Source organism: Syngnathoides biaculeatus, chromosome 9, assembly GCF_019802595.1.
Source record: "Syngnathoides biaculeatus isolate LvHL_M chromosome 9, ASM1980259v1, whole genome shotgun sequence".
Lineage (NCBI taxonomy): Eukaryota > Metazoa > Chordata > Actinopteri > Syngnathiformes > Syngnathidae > Syngnathoides > Syngnathoides biaculeatus.
The window spans coordinates 1,852,626-1,872,363 of record NC_084648.1 but is presented as its reverse complement, the minus strand read 5'-3'; the positions used below and the strand labels follow the sequence as shown (position 1 = coordinate 1,872,363).

Below are 19,738 nucleotides of genomic sequence, written 5' to 3'. Positions count from 1 at the left end.
CTAAACGAGTGCGCGAATAGGTGTCTGGCGACCAGCTCAGGGTGTACCCTGGCTCAAACCCGAAGATAGCTGAAATAGGCTCCAGCACACTTGCAAACCTAGTCGGATTGTATTATTTTGAACTGGTGTCAACATTAAATGATGCCATTAGTTAGGTCACCTGTTGGATGGGTGTGGAGGCTTTATACACCGTAGCAGGCCGCCAGTCGGTCCTTCAGCAGAGGGGGGAACTGCTCTGAAAACTGCTGCCAGTTCTCCTCCCCAACCTGCTCCTTAAAACCATGCAGGATCTAGTGGGGTGGGGCAAAGTTAGGAATTGATTATTCTTTCAGGTAAGGATGAACACGTTCCAATGGGGAGCTGTAAGGGCCAGCAAGGGCTTCCCTGCTGACCTAAACACTACCAGAGGTACTGACCTACCTACCTTTATAGACCACTTTCTAGTATTTGCTATATGGAATTGTATTTATCTATTTTATTCATTTCAGAGCATTTCTATGAGTACCCTATTTCCAGTACATTATGTAGATTTTTTTTTCCCCAATCAGAATTCAGCCTATAAGTGCTGCCATGTTAATTGAGCAAACCGATGGCTTTTTATTTTTTTTGTTACAACGGTAAGAGCTAGCCCTCAAATGACACCATATTTTCCATTCTCTAACTTGTTTGTGAAAGCAAAATTTGTTTTGCCCAACTTCAACTCGCAAAACAAGACTCCAGCATTCTGGATCGATGAATACATTTACATCTAATTGCCGCAATGTCTTATCAAATCCAATCCAACAGTTCACTGCCAATCGCCTATTGAAGTGAAGTGTGTTTTTCAAAGGGCAGGCATTGAAGACGGTCCCACATAGCTTGTAGAGACCCTTTCCCATTTTTTTTTTTTTAAATTGTGGGCCTTGAAATTAGAATCCATGAAAGTTTAAAATTTATAACGGAATAATGGAAATAAACTTTTCCTTGACATTCGGATTATTTTGGAAAGGGTCTGAATGTGAATATCAAAGTTTCAAACTAACAACAAACAGTTCCCTATTAATCGCAGTGATGGAAGCTGTGGATTGGAAATCGAGATTATGACCGTGATTAAAGACTTCCTCACAAACCGTCCACAGTCTGTCAGACTTGGCCCACACCTCTCTTCCTCAGTCACCCTCAGTACCAGGTCCCCCCAAGGCTGTGTACTGAGCCCTCTGCTATACTCTCTGTACACATATGACTGCATACCACCAGCAACTTCATTATCAAGTTTGCTGATACCACCGGGCTCATCTCAGATGGAGATGAGTCTGCCTACAGAGATGAACACCACAAAGACGAAGGAAATCATCCTGGCCTTCCGGAAGTGCAGCGTCGACCCGGTCCCACTGCTCATCAATGGGGAGTGTGTGGAGAGGGTCCACAAATTTCTGGGAGTCTACATCACGGACAAACTCGCTTGGACTGTAAATACCACTGCGGTGGTGAAAAAGGCCCAGCTGCAACTCCATTTCCTGAGAGTGCTCAGGAAGAAACACTTGGATGCTAAGCTGCTCAAGGCCTTCTACAGAACCACCGTGGAGAGCATCCTCACATCCTGCATAACAGTGTGGTATGCTGGATGCAGAGCAGAGGACAGGAAAGCTCTGCAAAGAGTGGTCAACAACGCCCAGAAGATCACTGGTTGTTCTCTGCCCTCCCTAGAGGACATTGCCAACTCCTAGTATCACAGCAGAGCCACTAATATAGTAAAGGACTCTTCACATCCTGGTCATCACCTGTTTTACCTGCTTCCCTCTGGCAGGCTGTACAGCTCCCACAAAACACAGACAACCAGATTCAAGGACAGCTTTTTCCCCAGAGCCATCAACTCTTTGAACTCAAAACCACTGAACATAACAGCACTGTAATGGAATATTATGCAATGACATTTTTCTACATTTATTTATTTTAGCAATAACTGTGTCTTGTTGTTTTATATATTGTTTTTACTTAAGATGTTCTTCGATTTTTATTCTATTTTATTGCACCTTGTGGAGAAGCACTCATCATTTCGTTGTATGGACAGCATACATACATACATAAAAGGCTTTAGATTTGATTTATTTGATTCTCAACTGGTGGGTCTCCAACAATACCAGTCGCTCACCTTATAGAACATATCTCTCAGATCCTCTTTGGGGTTTACCCAGGAGGCAACTGCATCGCAGAAGAAGATGAAGTCCTGACAAAACAACAGAAAGGAGGGTTAAAAAGGTTGCAAGGAAAAGACAATGGATCCCATGTGCAAAATGTAGTAAACAAGTCTCACCTGCACCACACCCCCTGGGTTCACACCAATCATCATGCAAATCCCACGGAAAGCAGAGTCTTTCTCTTCATTATCTCGAATGTTACGGAGTGAAGTACACCTGCCACACAAATAGGTCCGTCACAAATTTTGATGGTACTTTTTCCCCAAAATGACAGTGATAAACAAAAGTTGACCATTAAAAATAAGGCTAGCCCTTGTTTTTTTTTTATCATTTATTTCACTCGAAGTTGGCTGCGATAGGCTCCAGCATTCCCATGACCCTTGTGGCATAAACGTCTCATAAAATGGATGGCTGGATTTTACCATGTATATTTCTTGGTTTTAAATCAATATTATAGAAATTATTATTATTGTTGTTATTAGAATGTCCTTGTTTTCCTGTTAAATTGTCTCTCTACTCAGTCACATGGATGCATGAAACAAAGACGTGCTGACGACAAGCCATTCACTTGTCACTCAAATACATGTTGACATTTGCTGAAGCCAACTACCGGCTGAATAATGTGTGGCACTGAGGTTATGCTTAGTAAACAGTTCACTTTCCTGAGTTTGTATTAATTGGAAAATAACACACACACTCAAACAACTCAGACAGGCGCTGAGTTTATGAACAACTTTGTCAGAGTGGAGCAAGCCGTTTACCTTTTTAGTTCACTACCCCATTAGCTCCCAGGCCAGCAAATATAATAAACAAACTTCAACTGTTAACTGGGGGGAAAAAACAAAAGCAAAGCACTGACATTTCAAAAGACACTGCTGCGGTGGACTGAACCCTTTAGCTCCTCACCTCACAAGGTCATTTGCTTGCAGGCGAGTAAATCCAGCAATTAACATTCCCTTAAATGTGTCGGTTATGTAAATGTAGGCGCTGCACATGGAGCCACGCTTTGGAGTACTGGATGGTGTCAAAACCGGAAGGACTGTACCAGTCTCCCGGAGTTCCATAAGCCCACCAGCGGCGAATGCCGTAGCCGTCTAACTCTGTTGGCTCACTGTGTGTTATGTGCACCGGCTCGCCACAGCAATAACAATTTATTGAATCTGTTCTATCTTGTTCATTTCAGTCATCAAACAAGACGATATGTTGTGGCTTAGTACACACAGGTGTGGGTTAGCCACATAGGGCATGACCCAGTGCCAATCCTGTTGAAAATGTAACAGTAGTGTAATTATTGGAATTCATTGTCCAGAGTAATGTAACAAATATGTGATTAGAACCAGAAAAAGTGGATAAAACAATAAATCATTTTTAAATAAGCCACATATTTGTTCTTCAGATAAGATAAAGGGAAAACATAAGATGAAAAGTACCGGTAAACTAAACGCAGTGTTTGCCTCATTGTACATGCATGTACATGAATATGTAAGTTTACAGTATGTGGAAAACACAATAATGTTGACCTAATAACAAAAGTGCACAATACGACAACCCAAATAACGTTCCATAAAAAGTCCAGAATGATAAAGATGAAACTGTTGAAAACGCAAATTTTTTTTAATGCGTTCAAAAATGTAACTATGGGTCTAACTTTTCAAAATCTCAGACAGGGTAATTGATTGCACCACAAGGTTGCTCATATATGAGACAACTTAACTGCACGTCCGAGGAAGCCAATTACAAGCCTTGGTGAGCATTTCCTGAATGGAGAAGGAAAACTACCAAAACTTAGGCCATACATATACTAGTAACTGAGTTCATGGGATTGTGAGTGGAATGGAACAACAGAAGAGGCAAGGGACCCCAAGTGATGTGGTGACTCCACAAAAGACCTTGGTGCTGTGCACGTAAACCAAGCCAAATCAACTGACACTCAAAAGTGACAACAGATTCTCACCATGGTCGAATAAACTGCGGCAGCATTGGTGCAACTTCCTGGGGACACACATAGCCCAGTCGTCCGATAGTGATTGCTGAAAGAGAATAAAATGAGGGAAAAGTGCTACAATTTGAGGCCAACTGTAAATTCAATTAGGGCTTGTCAAATATTCCCTTTGATGGTTATACAATGAGGTGAAAAAAAGTGTTTTGATTTGCCACGTCAACCACAGAGAGAAAATTTTTGTTTTATTGCAGGGAAGCACACATCAAAAGGATGGCCAGAGAATTGTGGAAAAAAATAAGCTCAAACTGGTGTCTATCTTTTTTGGTTTAAAAAATGTAATTACGGTTTAATTTGTAACATATTTGATGAAATATGATTAACACCACATTATTTATTGGTTTCTTCATCAATTAAGTAATTTTATTGTATTCTGTACAGTATTTATTTAACTGCCCATTACAAATTTCAACAGTCAAAATATGACTTTTTTTTTTTTTTTAAAGTGGTTTGCTTTATATACCAGTGTTCTCCAGTAGGGTCTTGGGAGTGTTTGGTCGATTAATGATTTCAACCAACTGGCTAAGAACCATTGGAATGTACGGCTGCATCTCCACACCCATCTGCATGCATATTTCTCCGATGGCCCAGGTGGCATTGTTGCAGACGGAGATGAACTCCGGGTTCAAATTCGTTCCAAGGATTGGCATGAATTCAGCTGAGGATGCAACAGAAATATAAAAGGTGATGATTGGACAAGAAATAGACAAATGAACCAGGTTCTTTACATTTGTACTGAAAGAGGTGAATTACCGATGCAAGGCTTGACATGAGGAAAGCAAGCCTTGGTCAAGTCTCCCAGTAGAGCAAATGAACTCTGTCTTACTTCAGGCATTGTGTCCTGGGAAGTGGAAGGAGGGGGGGGGATATAGAAATGAAAACACACCCAAAAAAGTTTAACTTGCCCCAAGAATACATACATTTGTTTTAATATTACATGTTATTGTTACAAAATGCTTTGGCCAGTATATTTTGAGGACCACAACTAAAGAAGGATTTGTGTTAGAATCATCTGTTATTTAATACTCAGCAATTTTTAATCTGCCAGTTGTTGTTTGCTGAAAAGAAGCCACACCTGCATGCATTGGAAGAGGAGAGTCATAATGTTGCTGCGTGCCACAAGTGTGTCCACATGACCACCCAGTCCCTCAGCCAGGCCGCTGAGAAGATCCAGGGCCACAATCATGAAGTCCTTGTCTGGTGCTTCATACTGATCAGGCTGCTGACTATACATCTGGGAAACACAAACACACACAAAGGTGGGAAAAACTCCCTGACTATCAGAGGACTCATACCTTAACCTTTCTTTGAAATTCCATGTATGAGGCTCACCATTGCTTGTGCCAGGGTCTTCTGGACAAGAGTTACACAACGCTGATAGACAGGCTCACAATAGGGGAGGAAGCCACTCTGCAGAGCCGTGGCAACAGATGACAGACACTCAAGCAGGGGGAAGAGATCTTTATCTTCATCCTTCAATTCATTCCACTTTGAGATCAGGGGAGGCATCAGCTTTTGTATGTACTCCTGAAAACAGACATGTTTTAGCTTGGGATTTATTTCATTACAATGTGTATACACAACCAGACTGTAAAGCCTAATCAAAAACTACCACTTGCACAATCAAATCACTGAAATGAATGGAAATGCCAATCAGTTGCAGTTCATGCGCTTCGATTGAACTTCAACTATAAGCTAGCAACCACTGCAAACAGTACCACTGTTGACTAGCTCACAACCCCACAAATCTGATAGCGCTAGAACTCCTAGCAGCAAATGAATCTAATGAATTTGCCGTTTATTTTAATTTTTACAAATCTGCAAAATGATACAATTATACTACAGTAACTACACGTTTTTTACCCCGAAAATCGTCAAAAATCAACGTTGCGCATTCCACATAAAGCGAAAAATGAAAACATTTTTTCCCATTTTGTAGATGTAGGCTACCATCGACGACAGTGATTCTCAACTTTTATCGAGCCAAGACGGCACCTTACATCTGAAAAATCTTACGGCAAACCAACAAAAAGTGGATACACAAGTCAATTATACACTTTCTGCCATCTTATATGCCAGGTGTCAGGAACCTTTTCGACTGAGAGCGGCATAAAATTTTGTGTTAACGAAAAAAAAAAAAATTAAAAATAAGCTAGAATGGACTCATCAGTTAGTTCACAACACACCAAATGTTGCCGTATATTGATTTTTTCATATCCGGCCATGTAAAGTCTCTCTAGGCTTTTGTGTTGAACAAGTACCAGGAAGTGACGTTTTTGACAGACGCCTACAGTGGCGGGGTACAGTGTTTATACCTGCTGCACCGATGAGAAATAGCTGTTTTTTTCAACATGTTAGCCAAAATGCCGGCTGGTTGTATTGTTGGATTTTGCTCAAACACTCTGGAGGATGGATTCACTCTTTACACGGTTCCAAAAGACCCGATTTGTCGTGAAAAATGAGCTTTGTGTGTTCCAAATGACAGGTAGGTGTGTGTATAGACCTATTAAAAAAAAAACAATAGTTGAGGGGGGTGGGGGGACTAATTGGTCTCACATTTATAGCATATGTTACGTGTGAATTTAGAATAAATCCCCCTGGTCAAACCGGCAAAAATATAATAAAGAACTTTTATTGTGTTTAAGACAATTTAATCACACACACAATACAATAGAACACAAAATAGAAGTACAAAGATAGTTTAGTAGCGTGTAACACGAGCTAACTAGCCAAACAACGTATAACCACCATAGTCGATCTTCCAAATAGACGAATGTTATTTCCACCGTAACTTTATAAAGTCAGGAGTGCTCAAAGTGTCGATGCGCGCCGACAGAGGTTAGTGGTGGCGCGGGTTACCGTTTCACCCAACCCGGAAGTGGGTCGGGCCGGGAGGTTGGCTGGCATGTGCTGTCGCACCGCTGGTGGGGAGGGGAAAGGCGCTCTCCCCCTCACCGGCCACCGGTGTCTGGGCACCCCTGACATAATTACTTCACGCGGGATGGGTCCTCCTGAGTACACTACATACACGAGACTTGTAAAAGGGTTAGGAAATCGAACAATTATTGGCCAGTCATCTTGAACATTTCTTCGGGTCGTTCGTCCTCCTCGTCTGTCTGTTGGGAGTCTGTTGTTAATGGAAAAGTAATCAACATACTGTCTAAATATAGCTCCAAACGTTATGGTAAAATGACCCCGGAGGCTTCACTCGCTTCTGAGATGCTTTCTTCCTCGAAAAGAGCTTCAGTCTAAGAAGGGGCATCAGAAAAATCAGAAAATCGCTCTCATTCATCTGCCATTGCATTTGGCACACTGTGTTTCAATGCCGAGGGCTCTAGTGTGATGCATGAACGAGACGTCACATGACATCGCAGACAATATGGCCGCCACTCGGATGTCGAGTCACACTTTCGCAACCTTGTACTTTAATAAAACGTTCCCACCTCGCTTTTTTCCGACTCGCATTATCAAAGGGATTCATATCACATGTAGTTTTAATAACAATACCTATTTCAAAATATATATTTTGGCGTCAGTGGCACTTAAAGTGTTCTGCTACTGATCTACAAATCACTAAATAATTGAGGTCCTGAACACATGAAAGAAATGCCAATGGAATATAAACCCAGTAGGGCTCTGAGATGGAAAAAGGAGCACAGAGTCCAAAGCAAACACGGTGAAGCAGCATTTAGCCATTAGGCTGCACACAAATGGAATAAGTTGGCAATAGAAGTGACGTCAGCACCGACCAAGTGGGAATGTTTTTCAGTCCAGGTTAACTCTTCTTTTTTTTCCCCCTTCTCATGCTTTTTAGAGCATTGCCACTTTAAAATATTTATTGCACAGTATGAAGAAGAATATGCTGTTCTAATGGTACTTTTGTTTTTCTCCTTTGTTTTAAATGTTAAAGTGGGACTGTCATCCCTATAAACATTCTAAAATAGATATTGTAATGAATAATAAATAACAGTATTCACTTCAATTTCTATATGGAAAAAAAAAAGTGACCGGAGAGCGTGTCATCCATGCACAAAGTTGCGCAATTGAGTGTCCCTCGACATCCAAGTGGTCGCCATATTAGTTGCGTACTCTGTCCTTGACGTCAACGTCACTTCCGTCGTTGAAAACACCCAGTGCCTGCTACTATGGAAGCCTAACAACAGATATATTTGGATTCTGACACCGAAGCTCTTTTCGAAAAGGATAACACCACACAATTGAGTGAAGTTACCGGGGCAATATTACACTATTGTTTCGAGCCATATTTCAGATGATATGCGATCACGGCCAAAGCGCATCCCCATCCGATCAACTTCCGCGTCGGAGATGAGCCATCGCAGCCAGCCGGTATGGCTTATGACAGAGCTGACCCAGCGGTGCTGCTTTAGGGGGGTGCTCATAGACACCGCAGTACTGAGCAACACCGTCGAGCCCGGGCCCTTTATGCGCGCACGCAACTGAGTAACGCATTCTCGGCTGGGTTCTTCAGAGCCGCCCCCGTCGCAAAGCCCGACGCGCAGCCTTTGCAGAAGATGTGACCGCCGAACGCGGCGCCTCAGCCGGTGTGGCTGATTTTCGGCACCACGGTATATAAGGAGGTGGAGCCGAGCCATGCTGCTTTTAGGGGTATGTTCAAAGCCGCCGCAGTACGCGATGAACACTATCAAGACGAGGCTGAGTGAGACATTGTTGGCTGGGCGACGCCCACATTGACACATTTCATACGCGGATCTTTGTTACGTTATGAGAGAGACAGATTACATGGTCTGCCCCAAACTATTTTTTTTTTAGTAGTTGAATGTGCAGATCAACACATTTCAAACACGGGTCTTTTGCTACGTTATGAGAGACCGATTACGTGGTCCGGCCAAAACTATTATTTTTTTTTTTAGTAGCTGTATACACACCTACCTGTTATTTGGAACCCACGAAGCTCTCGTCCTCTGCCCCCGTGCAATCATTTTTTCACAACGAAAAGGGTCTCTTTCAAATTTATGAAGGGTAATTCCATTCTCCCGAGTGTTCAAGCAATGTCCAGCAATGCAATGAGCCGGCATTTTGGCTAACACCAATGAACAACGAGCTAGCTTCCCGGAGGTAAAACTAATGGAAACAAACGAATCCACTAGGTGGCGCCGCTGTCCTTTACATCACTTCCTGCTTCTTCTCGAAAACAAATCCCTCGAGAGGATTTTCATGGAGGGAGTTACAAAAAGCTGTATATGTCAAAATCATGTTTTGTGGTGAAAAAACATATGGGACCATATTGGCTGTGGGTTTTTCATTAATAATATACCAAAAATCATCCATTTCATGACAGGACCACTTTAAGAAACTGTTTTGTTTTTAAGTGCTTTGAATCATGGGAAGGACATTGAGTTACCTTGTGTATGAAATCCTCTACATAAATACATTTTATGGTCATAATGTGGCTTGTAGGTGTATTTGTATATGTAAGGATTTTGCAGCTTACAGGCTGGTTCAGATGGTGTCCCACAGAGTCTGCCAAGGTTCCTATGGCATCATAAAGGATAAGTAGGTTCTTATGCTGGTACTTCCCAAAAGCAAACACCAGCGTGTCCAAGATGAAGCTGAGGTAAGGTACGAGCTCTGTGCACGCCTCCTCTTCCAGGGTGGCAAACGCGCTTCAGAAAAATAATGGTGAGGAATTAGGAGCAGTACATGAGTATGAAAAAGTAATACAGGCAGGATGTGTACCTGCAGGCTGCCTCTTGCACCCTCTTATTGCCATCCAGGATGCGTTTGAGGAGCTCAGTCATGAGAGGTTTGAGGTGAGCATCCGGGGGCTGGCTGACCACCCAGTGTGCATAACGACTGAGGGTCCAGCATGCGATGGAACGAACCAGGGCCTTCTTGTCACACAGACACTGGATGAGGTGCGGGATGAGTTCAGGCAAGTAAGGTACCATACCCTGCATGCATCCTGAAGAAAGACAACATTACAGATCTCAAATCAAACATCACAATCATTTTGGCCATTTAATGAGACTATTTGTTAACAAATGAAAAAGCAAATGCAGGACAGTTTTCTTAGAAATATACAAGATGAGTTCCGAGACTAACCATTTTCTTCACTGCTTTAACAGACTGGTTGGTGAGGTGTAATGAGTAAACCATACTCAATTTAGTGGGATGACGAATTGCATGATAGTGGTATAGTGGTCAGCACTCCATTACACCCAAGAGGTTCAGGGTTCTGTGTGGAGTTAACATGTTCTTATGCCCGTATTGGTTTTCTTTGATTACTTTGATTCCTTCCCACATCCCAAAAACATGATTTGACGAAAGACACTAAAATGTCCACAAGTGTGAATTACAGTGTAAACTGTTGTTTGACCTTTGACTGAGGAGTCCAAGTGTACCTCTCAGCAAGGTATACTGGATAGACTTCAGGTTACACAATCTGATTAGGCAAAATGTGTATATAAAAGTGATGGATGGGTGAATACTAGTGAGTCAGGGAGATTACATCCCCCCCGTAGGGGGGGAGGTGTAAAAAAATATGGAAACCATTGGGGTAGGCATTAGGAACCTCACAATTGGATTTAGATTTTTTTTTAATTGCGACTCAATTGGATATTGCTATTAATACCCCCATATCGATTCAATAAGAACTAGAAATACATGAGTACATTTATTTTTGATGCCCTGTAAAAATGTCGCATGTCACGTCACATTTTATAAGCAATAAAACAGTGCAAATGGAGTAGAAAAGTAAAAAAACATAGATCTGTATAAACAGTTCCTCTTGGAAATTGTAATGGTAAAATTTGCACAATAATAATAATGTGTTCATTTCGAGTACAAAATAAACATGACCACAGCTCTCTACTGAAAAAGTAAACTGTATGTATACTTAAACAAAAGCAGTATTTCTTTAATTATTAGGGTTATTTGCGGAGCTTTAAAGCAATAATGGTGGATTTACTTGAGGATTAAATTATCCGTTGGTATGAATGTGAGTGCAAATGGTTGTTTGGAGAGTGCAGCTTCCAAACAACATGAATCCCACGCAAACCACCCCCCACTGGTCAGGGTTAGCTGTTCAAGGGATTCGCTGAATTTATATTGAAATGTGGTGGGAAGAACTGCAAAGCATTGATGAATTTTTTTTTTTTTTTTTTAAATCTCAGCCCAACTTTAAACTGCAAGTCTACTGCAGGCCTCACCCTCAGCAATGGCACCCAGGACAAGGATGCCAGACTCTTTGATGACCCAGTCAGGGTGGAAGAGCAGACCTTTAAGGAGGGGCAGGAGATGAGGAAGCAGCTCCTCTCTGAACACATTGGCCAGAACGTCCAAGGCCGCAGCAGAACATTTCCCTTAAAGAAGAAACCCGCAGTAAATCACACTAAGCTTCAAAATGTTAATAATGTAATGAAAATACGTGATATGAAGTTGGTTAAATCAGTCATAAACTAATAATGTTAGTTATACCAAAAGATTTCAAAGCACTGGATGAAAAAAAGACTTGAAAACTTGAAAGTCTTTAATACTTACGTAGGTTCCAATCAGACAGTGTATCATCATCATCATCCTCATCATCATCAATGTCTTCACCCTCCTCACCCTCTCCACCCTCATGCTGTAGAGTGACAGTGCGGGACTTATGGAAACGAGGCTTGATGTCTTGTTCACTGTCTGGAATTGCCTCATCTTCCTCCACATCACCCTGGATAAGAAGAAAATGCCATATAAAAAGAGATGAGAGAAAGAGGTCAGACAAAAAAAAAAAGTCAAGCAGCTAAAGGTAGTTGCATGCTAGGAGGAACGCCCTTGCCTTTAAAAGAATAATATCAATTTCAGAGTATTTCATCCCATTCACCAAGATCGGGATGAGTCTGAAAAGATAAAGCACACAGACAAACGCATTTCTTACATTTTGTTTTACATAGACATTTTTTACGTCTTTGTGATAACATTACTCCAGTCCATTGAGCGGCTGGCATGTGCACACTTACTGAACCAAGTGGCCAGACAGGGCCTCTTTACAGATGGGCTGCTCAGCCAGTGTCAACCAAAATTCACAGGCCTCCAAAGCCACATTCTCATCTGGGTCTTGGGTCCGCTGCAGCATGTACTGGGGAGAACAGCCAGAGAATGTTGGGGATGAAAAAAGAGCATCAGAAGAGTAGCTGATGTATGTATATATTTATGGCAACATTATTGAAACACTCACCTGGATGATGCTGTGCATGTGTGGGATGAGGCGATCAATGCGAACTTCCAGCAGCATGACCAGAGCCCTGCACACATTTTTCCGCACTTCGCTGTCCTCGTCACCTGCCAGAGCAAACAGACTCTGGAGAGAGGAGAGCAGAGGAGAGAAAAGAAGGAGACTTGAATAAGTTGAGCAACAAAAACATGACCAACGCACAAATGGGGCAACTCATGACATGTGGCTTGCAAATTTTAATAAAAAAAAAACACTCCAGAACAGCTAATGTGGGTTTTGTTTTGGCTTGCTGAGGAGACACTGACACAAATACACTCCTCTATGCCCTATATCTTTTGCAGAGAATGATAACCTCAGACAGCTACTAGCCCTAGATGGAATGAAATTGCTCCATCTTGTAAAAATGCATGTCAGAAAATGAAACATGAAGGATGTTGGTAACAGAACGGTGAAGGATCACACACTTCCTTTCAACCCGTTTCACTAATAACTATTGTAACATGTCACTTGTACTCCCCCCCACCACCAAAAAAAGCAATCCTTCACTTGTTTTGAGGGTCAAATACAAATAGCTGAACATTTCAAAAGTGATTGTGTTCACCATGACCAATGTTCTAAATGTTACCCCTTGGTCTCCTTGGGAGACATCTCACTGAGCTGCATTTTGTGGAAAAAACCTGGCAGATTGTATGACAGAATGAACTCACTCACCCTTTGCTACTAATCCTCTTAGTTAGTGCCCGATATATGTGATAGACATGCTGTTTTTAAACTGTCAATACATCTGAAATGAAAGCACAGATCTATACAGATCATGAAATACGAAATGATGGGAGAGGATTGTGAATGGGCTATATTTAAGTTCCCTCTGATAATTGTCCAACACAAAGATAACCTTGAAAGGGTTAGCCCTGTTGGGAATTTGACAATGAAATACATATAATAGTGTAAATAAGTGTTTGCCCCCTTCCTGCTTTATTTCTTTGCTTGTCTGTCACACTTACTTCCCATCATCAAATAAATTTAAATATTAGCTTCTCTTTGAATAGAAAATCCCATTCTTTTCTCCTATTGCTGTGCTAAAATAATCGTAACAAAGACATTCACACCCACAAATCAGTGGTGCAAATTGATGCGAAGACAGTTGCAAACAACTAGAATATGTATTTATATTTCTCACATGTCATAATATCTGTCATTGGGTTACTAAAACATTTTGCCTAATGTGCATTTTTGAGGGAAATTAGCATGGCATATTTCACAACATTTTACTAACCATGGTAATGTATATGTCAGAGGTTTGTGGCAGATATACCCAAATAGGGAAGAAGTTGCTTATTGGGCAACCAGGAAATAGACTTTTCCTACTGGTGTTGGGCTTTAGCTGTGAGGACTCTGAAATCACTCTGTCAACCCCTCTCCTATGGAAAGTGCTGTCAGACTTCACAGGGACACCGCTCCCGTTTTGAACATTTCTCTACTCAAAACAATCAATGGCAAACAGTCCCCATGTGACACGACGTGGCATTCAATAGTTACACAATCGCAGATCATTCCCAATAAAGGGGTTAGTCAACGGCATGCTGTGTTCTACTAAGTGCGGTTTTGAAAAGCCTTTGGAGAGGCAGGCGCACTGGATTTTGACTTCCACCAAACCCCTGAGACTGGTTCACCAAATCTCTGTTGTTCAGGCAAAACCAGTTTAAGAATGGCTGAAAAATGCATTAAAAACTTCCATACCTTTTCCAGGTTTTTCATGATCATACAACCTTATTATAGCATTTACATGACTTGGTGAGTTAAAAAGATTACAGGATTCGGACAATGGAAAGCTAAAAAAGACAAAAAGCACTCACCTCAATAAATGTATCAATATTATCCATCAGAGCCTGAGCTCTACCAATGATGAACTGGTTCACACATGCTATAGCGTGGGACCTGAGGGGAAAACAAGCAAAGAGAACCCCCCAGGATTAATAGTGGCCTCCTTTTTTTCCAGGGTCCAATTCAAGCTTTTGGCAGCATTTTAAAGACAATAAATTAGAGTGGGAGGAAACGCTCTGGAATTTCTTAAAATCGTGTATAAATTGGGCAAACCGAAACTGATTGAATTAAAACCACTTAATTAATTTTCATATTTTTAATGAAAATGACAGCATTATGAAAATAACATTCCCTGGTCAGGGAGCAAAACTGAAGTGAAGCTTTAGATCAGTGATATTTATTCACTGTGCCATGAAAGAGAGGGTGTGTTGGGGGAAATGATCCAATTTCACTTAATACAACAAATGTATGTTTGCTCATCTATGGCAGTGGCAGATAGAGACAGAGAACAAATAAACGCCCTTCTATTTGATGGTAGAATGTGTATAATTGACTTGAGTATCAATTTTTGTGACATTTTTGTTTGTTGGCCGTTGGAATTTTCAGATCTAAAATATGTTCCTTGGCTCAGGTTGGTTAGGAATCACTCCACCAGACTATAAAGGCACTAATCAGAGGCAGGAGTGAGCAACCTGGACTCCAATCAATGAGAAAAGATTGAAAGAGTTGCATAAAGCTGCGCTGGTTGATAGAAAAAGCACACGAGTTTAGCCTGATGAGCAGCATGCTTCACTCAAAAGGGCTCCCAGTAGACCTATGATTAAGCGTTGATTTGCAAAAAGCTGGAAAAGGTTATAAAAGTATCTCCAAAATCATTGATGTTCATCTGTCCAAGGATGGACAAACTTTGTAGTCAGTAAATGGAGAAAGTTGAGCAAAGAAATCACTGAAACATCCCAACCTCTCTGCTGACACATCTAGCATACGTCAAACGTTAAATAAGAATGGGGTTCATGAGAGAATACCAAAGTCTTTGCCGTCGGGAAAAAATAAAATAAAAAATAAAAAACATAGCTGCAAGTTTGAAGTTGGCTTAAGAGGACCACCATCATAAAGAAAAGTTGAATTGTTTAGGAGAAGACTCATAAACATTTACATTTAGTAAATTTCACTCCATGAGTTGAAGAAAAATCTCAAAGCAGCATCAAAATCTTTTCCCAACTGTGAAGCACAGTGGAAGGAGCACAGTGGTAGGAGCACAGCGGTATGGGCATGCTCAGGGCCTGGACAGCTTACTATCATTAATGGGGAAAAATGAATCTGCAAATTTATCCAGATATTTTGCACATGAATTCGAGGCCATCTGTCCATCAGCTGAAGCTCAAAAGAGGGTGATTGTTTTTTGCAAAAACACAATGATCCAAAATATAGAAGCAAATTGAAAACAGAATGGCTTCAGAAGAAGAAAATACAGGTTGTGGAGTGGCCAAGTCAAAGTCCTCACTTCAAACCGATTGAGATGCTGTGGCAGATAATGCAGAGAAGTAACCACACATTACATTACAGGAATCTTGCTGAACTTTAACTTTTTTAATCAAGATAAATAGTCCAAAATGTATCCTGATGGTTGTGCAGGTTTGATCTCCAACTACAGGAAACATTTGATGTTAAGGCTGCCAAAGGAAGGTTATCACATCCAAGGTTTCACTTACCTTTTCCTCTTCATCCTGCGAATACATAATTTGAATACATAAATGTTTGTGTGGTATTAGTTTCAGCAGACTTTTTGATCCTTCTGATTTATATGAAGAGCAGACTATATTTTATGAGGAATCTGCTATATGCAAACATCACGTGACCAAACCCTAGAAAACAGAAAAGCTGGGTTTCTGTGTATAACTAACTAGCATGACTACGGTTTGCCGATATGGTTGTTTGACGCCGAAGTTGCTAAAATTTTGTTTCCTTTATGGCTGATCTCTTCTGAAAACGGTTAATTTATTTAGAAATACTGTATGTAAATACGAACAAAGCTGAAACATCTAATATCGTCAACTTTAGTGGCTCTGTGATGGATGAAAAAAAGATTGGAAACTTTTAAAGAGGCTCAGCAGGTATCTGTGTTTTGGTTCTAAATACCTCAGAATTGAACGTCTCAGTGGTTCTATAAATCAGTGCCAGAGCAAAAAAAAAAAAAAAATTATTGTAAAAAAAAATGCCTCTGTTTTTGACCAAATTCTCGGTATCCGAACACCCGGGAAATACTGAACCCATGTTGGCTGGGTACCCCACTCAAGCCGAGCGATGCCGAATGCACACGGGTCGGTGCCGAGATGAGCCGCTGCCCACTTCGTCTCAAGCACTCCGTCATATTCAAGCCAGCGCATGCTCACAGCAAGCACCTCCATGCGTGCATTCGTATTTACTTCCCAAAACTGAGTTTTGTTATTTTTCCAGTATTTTCTTTCCCACCGGCCTTAAGAAAGACACCGGTGTTACCAGCAGCAAAGGAAAATGAAAGTTGAGCGAAAAAACACATTGTAAATTATTTTACTTAATTGACGATTATACCAGTATAAATTTGGTGATTTGTCAAGAAAAAAGGTCATAGTTTCAAGCAATGTAGAAACATTTCAAACACCTAAAAGGCTTGATACAGTAACATTCCACTTTTAAGCATTTTCATAAATGTCAAACAACTGTGTTGAACTAATTCCTCTTTACCTGATCTTAGGGCTGCAGTGTTTGAAAAACTGCAGGAACTTGGGAATCATGATGTTGAGTGGTCTGTTCAATGCATCACTATCCAATAACTCAGAAGAGTCTTCACAGATCTTTTGTAATGCTCCAAAGGAACCCTGAAGATTGATTCAAGAAAAACACAATTCCATTGACTAGGCCTAATTACCTTGAACAAAAGCTCTATTCTTTGTATGGGCTAACATGTCAGTCTGACCTCACAGGTGTTGTAGTCCTCCGAATTCAGTAAATTGCAAAGCTGCGGCAACAGTTCCGGCCATGTTTGCAGCTCCCCTTTGGAGGCTATGGTTGTTATCAGGATACCTTGAGGAAATAAATAAATGTTACCCACAAATTAAACAATTACAATTCTAATAATATTGGGGAAAACATCTAAACTACAACAGGCACAAAAACTGCAGAACTCAATCCACCTAAATAGCAGTCTGAAGGCCAGTGGCTAAAATGTGAATTCAAAGAGCTTTATTCCGTTCAAACTCTGACAGTACCCACCAATTGTAGCTCTGATAAGTGGAGAAGGGTCTCCAATGTTGTTGAGACATTCCCGTTTGATAAAGTCAGCCACATTGGGAGGGAAGTTCTGGTAGTGAGCTTTCACATTGTTTTTCAGTATCAGGCCACTGAGTGAGCGAGTGGGTTCATCTGGAGAAGGAAGCCAACAAACTGATTAAATGATAAAGTCGAAATTGAATAATATAATGATAAGCAAGTATCTCTGCATTTCTTTTTAATGAAATGATGAAACTATTCACCCTCTGACTTTAGGCTTGTGAGGACAAAGATGAGATAGTTGTTGAAATCTGGAAACTGGTTAAGTTGCTCCAGTTTCTGCAGGCTCTGTTAAGAAGTTTAACCGGCCAGGTGCATGTTCCAAAAGCTCACACACCCACACATACCTTAAATGGTTGACTCTTTAACAGTGGCACAATACAAATAAACTCATACCCTACCGATGTTTTTTTTTCTCCCAACCATGTAAACAGACAAGGATACTTCTTGCACTGCTCTTTGTGTTGCTGTGTCTGGAGACTGGGAGTCCTTGAGAAGTTGGAGTACTTGTTGGAGACTTTGTTCATCCGGTTGCCACTCCATCCTGCAGCAAAACAATATGGTACTGTTTGTATTTTGTCTGCATGTAAGATTTTGTTTGTAAACCAGACAGAAACAGTGTTACTCCAACAAAAAGGAGTGGACTCATAGTGCTTTATTGTCCACCATCACGGTGCCCAAAGCACTTTTACAGAGGCTCACATTCACGCACACAATCATATACTAATGGGCGGCTGCTGCCATGGAAGCCGCTGCCAGGCCCACTGGGAATAATGTAAGGTTGTCTTGGCCAAGGACAATTCAACAGTAATTCATACTGCCAAATGTTTGGTGATTGAACGACAAGGTGTACCAACTACCTAACTAACCTGTCAGCCAGTTAAGATAGCAAGATGTGTGGTCAGGCTTGTCTTGGAATAAAGCTGCAACTACCCATGCATCTAATATCTATTTTCCATAATGCTCGGGTATGGGTGCGCTGGAGCCTATCCCAGCTATCCTCAATCAAGAGGCGGGGTACACCCTCAACTGGTCGCCAGCCAATTGTTGAGCACATACCACAAAACCATTTGCACTCACATCCATAGCTTTGGGTAATTTAGAGTCTTCAATTAACTGACCATGCATGTTTTGGAGATGGAGGAGGAAACTGGAGCAGCCGGAGAAAACCCAAGCAGGCACAGTCAGAACATGCAAACTCCACACAGGCAAGGCCAGATTTGAACCCAGGTCCTCAGAACTGTGAGGAAGATATGCTAACCAGTTGCCGTCGCATCTAATATTGATACCACTTGAGTTTCGGGTCGCGGGTGTCCTTGCACTTATCCCAGCTGACTTCGAGCAGGAGCTGGAGTACGCCCAGTGCACGCTAATCGCAGGGCACATATAGACACATCATTTACGTTCAAAGCTATGGACAATTTATAATCTTAAATAAACCTAACCAAACAGCTACTACTGAATCACATTAATATGAACATTACACAGAATACAAAACATTGCGAATTTCCCATTGTGACGCAACGAGCATCGCCATGTTATATTTAATAGCGGTTTATTATATTTTTTTCCGTATGGATACATAGCAATTATTTAGGAAATGGCTCTTTTAAATACTCTAATAAGATGAAATAATGATCCGACTAATCTTTTAATTTGAGGCCCACACTAGACGGGCACAAATGTCTCGCGAACTAGCTTAGCTAAGCGCTCATATAATCGTTAAGACGTAAACTGCTGAATAGAATACAATCGAAGACAATCCAACCTTAACTCCGTCGGCAGCATCTTAACAGCATCGAAGGTTTTGGCTGAAATCACAACTACAACGACGGTGCCAATGAGGCGTATTTATGCCAGAACCGTCGCGAATCAAAACCTACCGCGGCTAGTAAGTACATAGCACAGCTAAGCTAACATCTGCTCAAATGTGCCGCGAAAATTTTACCTGGTCACTCCGATGTATCAAACTTAGGTTTCTGTAGGCAATCCTCTGGCTATACTGTGGCCAAACTAAGATTAACGTCTTAAAAATAGGATCTGCTTGACTGAAAAGGAACTTCAGCTCTCGGGAGATTTGTGTGAGTGCTATGCTACTAGCTGGTATGTGACACAGATCGCATGCCTTCCAATCAAGCCGGTGATCGGCTTGAACACACTCAGCTTCCGTAGCGGGTTGATCGTCACGCAAAATTCGTGTGAATTGACATGGCAACCAAACTAGTGGAACTT

At 41.3% G+C, this 19,738-nt stretch overlaps 1 protein-coding gene across 2 annotated transcripts in view; it reads right to left on the bottom strand.

The window, feature by feature from the left end:
* The window catches only part of tnpo2b (transportin 2b), a 21,550-nt gene extending 1,812 nt beyond the window's left edge, over positions 1 to 19,738 (bottom strand). The window contains exons 1-22 of one of the 2 annotated variants that reach the window (XM_061830663.1): positions 19,455 to 19,738; positions 17,951 to 18,050; positions 17,710 to 17,785; positions 17,450 to 17,599; positions 17,154 to 17,260; positions 16,922 to 17,055; positions 14,230 to 14,311; positions 12,377 to 12,499; positions 12,159 to 12,277; positions 11,978 to 12,038; positions 11,698 to 11,869; positions 11,367 to 11,519; positions 9,895 to 10,120; positions 9,650 to 9,821; positions 5,509 to 5,703; positions 5,252 to 5,410; positions 4,930 to 5,017; positions 4,640 to 4,834; positions 4,132 to 4,207; positions 2,294 to 2,393; positions 2,132 to 2,206; positions 161 to 290 (exon numbers count right to left, since the gene is read on the bottom strand). In XM_061830663.1, coding sequence (XP_061686647.1) covers positions 183 to 290; positions 2,132 to 2,206; positions 2,294 to 2,393; positions 4,132 to 4,207; positions 4,640 to 4,834; positions 4,930 to 5,017; positions 5,252 to 5,410; positions 5,509 to 5,703; positions 9,650 to 9,821; positions 9,895 to 10,120; positions 11,367 to 11,519; positions 11,698 to 11,869; positions 11,978 to 12,038; positions 12,159 to 12,277; positions 12,377 to 12,499; positions 14,230 to 14,311; positions 16,922 to 17,055; positions 17,154 to 17,260; positions 17,450 to 17,599; positions 17,710 to 17,785; positions 17,951 to 18,049 — 2,670 coding nt within the window. In that variant the 5' untranslated portion in view covers position 18,050; positions 19,455 to 19,738 and the 3' untranslated portion in view covers positions 161 to 182. Of the gene's footprint in view, positions 1 to 160; positions 291 to 2,131; positions 2,207 to 2,293; positions 2,394 to 4,131; positions 4,208 to 4,639; positions 4,835 to 4,929; positions 5,018 to 5,251; positions 5,411 to 5,508; positions 5,704 to 9,649; positions 9,822 to 9,894; positions 10,121 to 11,366; positions 11,520 to 11,697; positions 11,870 to 11,977; positions 12,039 to 12,158; positions 12,278 to 12,376; positions 12,500 to 14,229; positions 14,312 to 16,921; positions 17,056 to 17,153; positions 17,261 to 17,449; positions 17,600 to 17,709; positions 17,786 to 17,950; positions 18,051 to 19,274; positions 19,399 to 19,454 lie in introns of those variants that run through there. The other variant, XM_061830662.1, reaches the window with a different exon arrangement.